Here is a 4,282-nt window from a genome sequence, read left to right on the forward strand (position 1 = left end):
CCCTTAAAGAGGGAAGACCTAAAGTGGGCTTAACAAATAAATCCTGTCATTCTTCTAAATGAAAAACCTGTTAGTTCAGTCATTCACTTGCATAATTAAAATGTCTTTGAGGCAGTGTTCCAAAGGGTGTTAAAATAGCCAAGGATAATATTTATAGTTCCTGTGCTGTGCTTCAGTAGGCTAAACTCATTCAGGAAATGAATTTGCACAGTTCCCAGATGTTAGGGACAAGAGGGTGCTTTGGTTTTTGCAGTTTTCCTTCGACCTGGCCCATCAACAGTATCTGTTAAGTAATACAGATTTTCCTCCCTAGCTTTAAACTTGTAAACAAAGTATTTGTATTGTTCCCATGTGAACTCAGAGTTATTAGTCAAGAAACTTTGGTTAGTGAAATGTTGAGTCTACTTTTTAAAGCTAACCCTGAAACTTCTCACTTTGTAGCAGTTTAGCTACTGTGCACACTTAAGTTCATTTCTGTGCAAGCACCAAAAAAAAAAGGATTAAATAATTAAAATGCTTTCATTTTTTTTTTGTAGGGGGCAGAAGCCATGGTTCTGGAAAGTGTTATGTTTGCCATTCTTGCAGAGCGAGCTCTTGGCCCAAAGCTGTATGGAATCTTTCCACAAGGGCGACTGGAGGAATTCATTCCCGTAAGTCCTGTTTGTGATTAGTTAGTGGGCTGCTGGTAGCTGTTTTAATTGATCATGACAAGAAGGTCTCTGGACTGCCCAGAAAAGCAGGGATGTGGGAATGGAATACTTGGCAGCCTGTAGTAACTGCTAGCTGTAATTTGATATAGTTACAGTGGGTGTTGGAGAGCCCAATTATAGCTCTTGCCAGGGAGAGATATCTTAACTCTTCAGCTGTAGCAGGGACTAATAAATGAAGATAAAAAGCCTGTTAGATACCAAACATAGCATTGGAAGCTGTGGAGTAACACTTCCCTTTAACAGCCACACGAGCAGATGCTTTTGATCCTCTTAAATATTTATACCCAGTCTGCTTTGAAGATATTCCTAGTGTGAGATGTGATATTCCCCAGGACTTGACCTGGAGGAGGATTTATGAAACTGTAAGCAAGCTGGGCTGGCCAACTTGGCACTTCCAAAGACAGCAATTTTGTAAGTTCATTTGGGATGAAAAAAGTATGTTGCTGGAGTACTATGCTAGTATTTTATACTAAACCACTATGTAGAGACTAATGCTACTTAGTGTTTGTAATTAATCAGTTAACTGTATTTTAAGAATACCATGTTTTATTACAGAGCAGGAAACTAAGTACTGAAGAACTAAGCTTACCTGACATATCTGCTGAAATAGCGGAGAAGATGGCTAGATTTCATGGCATGAAAATGCCATTTAATAAAGAACCTAAGTGGCTTTTTGGAACGATGGAAAAGTAAGTCATGCAATACTTCAAAGTATGGGAAAAAAGTGACCTGCTGTAATTTTGATAAGCAGATCACTTTTCCTGAATAAGCTCTCGCTGTACCCAGAACCTGTTTCATAGTTACTTGAAGAACTTGAATAACCTTGAAGATAGTAACATTTTATTCAGTAACTCCTTTTTTCTTAACTTTCTTGATTTTTTTTTTGTTTAGTACAAATGTTGTCCTATTGTCTCTGTTTTTAACAGATATCTAAATCAAGTGCTAAGGATTAAATTTACTGGAGAATCCAGAACTAGAAAACTGAACAGACTCCTCAGTTACAATCTCCCCCAGGAAATGAAAAATCTAAGGTAGGCTTATTTTGTCTACCACTGTCTGGCAACCTGCACAGTTTCAGTGTGAATTTGTATACTTGCTCAAACACACTGTAGAGTATAACACCCTGTATTTATTTTACTTTACAAGCTGGGGCTTGGTTTTGTTTCTGTAACCAACCTGAGTGTCATGACTACAAATTGGTATGCTCAGTCGCTGGTCTGACTTGCTGATTGGTGAAGTTCAACTTCATTGTACTGATCTTGGGATCCTAACTGCTCTGAGGGCTGGAGCCCCTCTGCTGTGGGATCAGGCTGGGAGAATTGGGGGTATTCAGCCTGGAGATGAGGAGGCTCCAGGGAGACCTTATAGCACCTTCCAGTACCCGGGGAGGCCTACAAGCAAGCTGGGAGGGGACTGTTTGCAAGGGCATGTAGTGACAGGCCAAGGGGTAACAGGGTTAAGTGGAAATAGGGAGACTCAGATTGGATATCAGGAATAAATTCTTCATGGAGAGGGTGGTGAAGCAGTGGAACAGGTTGCCCAGAGAAGCTGTGGATGCCCCATCCCTGGAAGTGTTCAAGGCCAGGCTGGATGAGGCTTGGAGCAACCTGGTCTAGTGGAAGGTGTCCCTGCCCATGGCAGGGGGGTTGGGACTAGATGATCTTTAAGGTCCCTTCCAACCCAAACCATTCTATGAAAATTGGGTCTTGCTAGAAATTAATGTCTTCAAATTCTTACAACAAAGTCCATTCTTTACTTGGAACAACTTACCGATTTCCTGTTTTCTAGAGCTATGCTAGAGGCTACTTCATCACCAGTTGTCTTCTGCCACAATGACTGTCAAGAAGGTAAGCTGCTAATCGTTCATGACCTTGTTCAGTGATGCAGCATTAAGCCTTTCCTGGTCACCTGCGTGCTTTCGGAGAGGTAGTCATGTTATCGAGGTATCGCCCTGGCAGCTGACCTGAAACAGCAGCCTGTGCACTCCCAACGTGCAGCAGTTGCAAAGCAAAGCGTGGTGGCTTCAGGCTAATTAAGAGCATGTCTAGTATCGCAGCCGGATTAGGCCAAGCATGTACACATGCTGGGTTAGTATAGGTCAGGTGATGATGGGAGCATTAGGTACAGTCATAACCGAAAACACCCTTCTTAGCTGTCTGCAGTATACATACCTGATGAGGGTAGGATATACTTTAGTCCCTTTAAAAGAAAGATACTGAAAAAGTACAGTGAATGCTGAAAATGGAGACGAGGGTAGTTTCACTCAGCAGTTCTCAGCTTGTACTGGTAGGAAACATTAGGAAAACCTTATCCACCTTTTTTAGTGCTTTCTCTGGGAGCCATGAAGGGAATAACAATTTTTCTGAGCCAGTTTTCCAAAGAGATGAAAAGAAGGCAGGGCTGAAGGTGTTGTGTATGCTGTGCTTGTGCTCCCTGTCACCTGTAAGCTGGGCTGAGCTGGAAAGATGCTATATTAGGACTGTAAGCAGGGCTGTCTTGTTTTCGGGAGTTGCAGCCTTCTTAGCTAAGGCTAAGGAATTGGCCTGGGAAAGGATTGCCCTGGAGAATAGGCACACAGGGACAGGCAGCACAAGGGGAAAAAGCCACTGATAGGAGGTCTGAAGAGCTAGCTCAGTAGTGATGGAGTTGGAGGCCTCATTGCTGGTATGGCAAGGTGCAGTACTGGAGGAGTCTGAGCCTGATAGTGCTGGGACGAGCTTTGGAACCTAAGTTTCCAAGGGATGGGGGGAGGGAGGGGAGGGGAGTGCAGCAACATACTGTTTGTTCTTGGTTCTGTTGGTGCAAGGGTATGGTGTGGAGAAGGGACAAACTATTGCAGAAATTGAAATTACTCTTAAGTTTATTTACTAGGTGGTACTTGACAGGGGCAGACTTGATGTCTTTTGGATGAATTACAGTGACAGAGTGAATTGAAAGACAGTTAAAGCAATCTCCCTTTTAAAAAAGCTGAGCTTTTCTGTAGGTACTGTGTGTGCTGCATAGTAGAATAAGTCATCAGTCTAGCTTTCAGGCTGCTGAGAAGCAATTCCTGTCCCTAGTATTGTGTGATCAGTGGCAGTGCTCTGCAGGTATGAGAGATGCTGCATTATTTAGATCTCAAGCTGTGGGAAGAAATAATTCAGCAAGGGCTGCTGAGGCTGATGCTGTCACCTGAGTTAGCTGCAAACTAAACACTGGGGAAGCAGGGCCCTTGGGAGAACAAGTCCACCTCTGCCTGTACAGAAGAAAACTTGCTTGTGTTCAGCTTTACAAGGTGTGTAGTATGTGGCTCAACTTTCAGTGAGCTGGTATGCAGCCAGGGCAGCTTGGCTTTTCCTGTCATTCTTCTGGGCAGATAAAAGGGATAACTGAGATGATCTAACAATGTCTCTTAAGGTATCATATTGTTTTTCTGTAACTTTTTCTGGGACTTCATTGAATAGTCTGTATTATCTTAAAATTTTCAGGTAACATCTTGCTTCTGGAAGGCAGAGAGAATTCAGAAAACCAAAAGCTGATGCTCATTGACTTTGAATACAGCAGCTATAATTACCGGTAAGTCACTTTATTTT

General features: G+C 42.6%; 1 protein-coding gene across 1 annotated transcript in view; it reads left to right on the plus strand.

The window, feature by feature from the left end:
• CHKA (choline kinase alpha) overlaps positions 1 to 4,282 on the plus strand; it is a gene marked incomplete at its 5' end in the record, with an annotated part of 17,887 nt that overhangs the window by 9,691 nt on the left and 3,914 nt on the right. Inside the window, 5 exons of the mRNA XM_010148847.1 lie at positions 537 to 650; positions 1,266 to 1,399; positions 1,637 to 1,741; positions 2,499 to 2,557; positions 4,178 to 4,265. Of these exons, the coding sequence (XP_010147149.1) occupies positions 537 to 650; positions 1,266 to 1,399; positions 1,637 to 1,741; positions 2,499 to 2,557; positions 4,178 to 4,265 (500 nt within the window). The remainder of the gene's footprint in view (positions 1 to 536; positions 651 to 1,265; positions 1,400 to 1,636; positions 1,742 to 2,498; positions 2,558 to 4,177; positions 4,266 to 4,282) is intronic.

This window comes from Eurypyga helias, unplaced genomic scaffold, assembly GCF_000690775.1.
Source record: "Eurypyga helias isolate BGI_N326 unplaced genomic scaffold, ASM69077v1 scaffold5593, whole genome shotgun sequence".
Classification (NCBI taxonomy): domain Eukaryota; kingdom Metazoa; phylum Chordata; class Aves; order Eurypygiformes; family Eurypygidae; genus Eurypyga; species Eurypyga helias.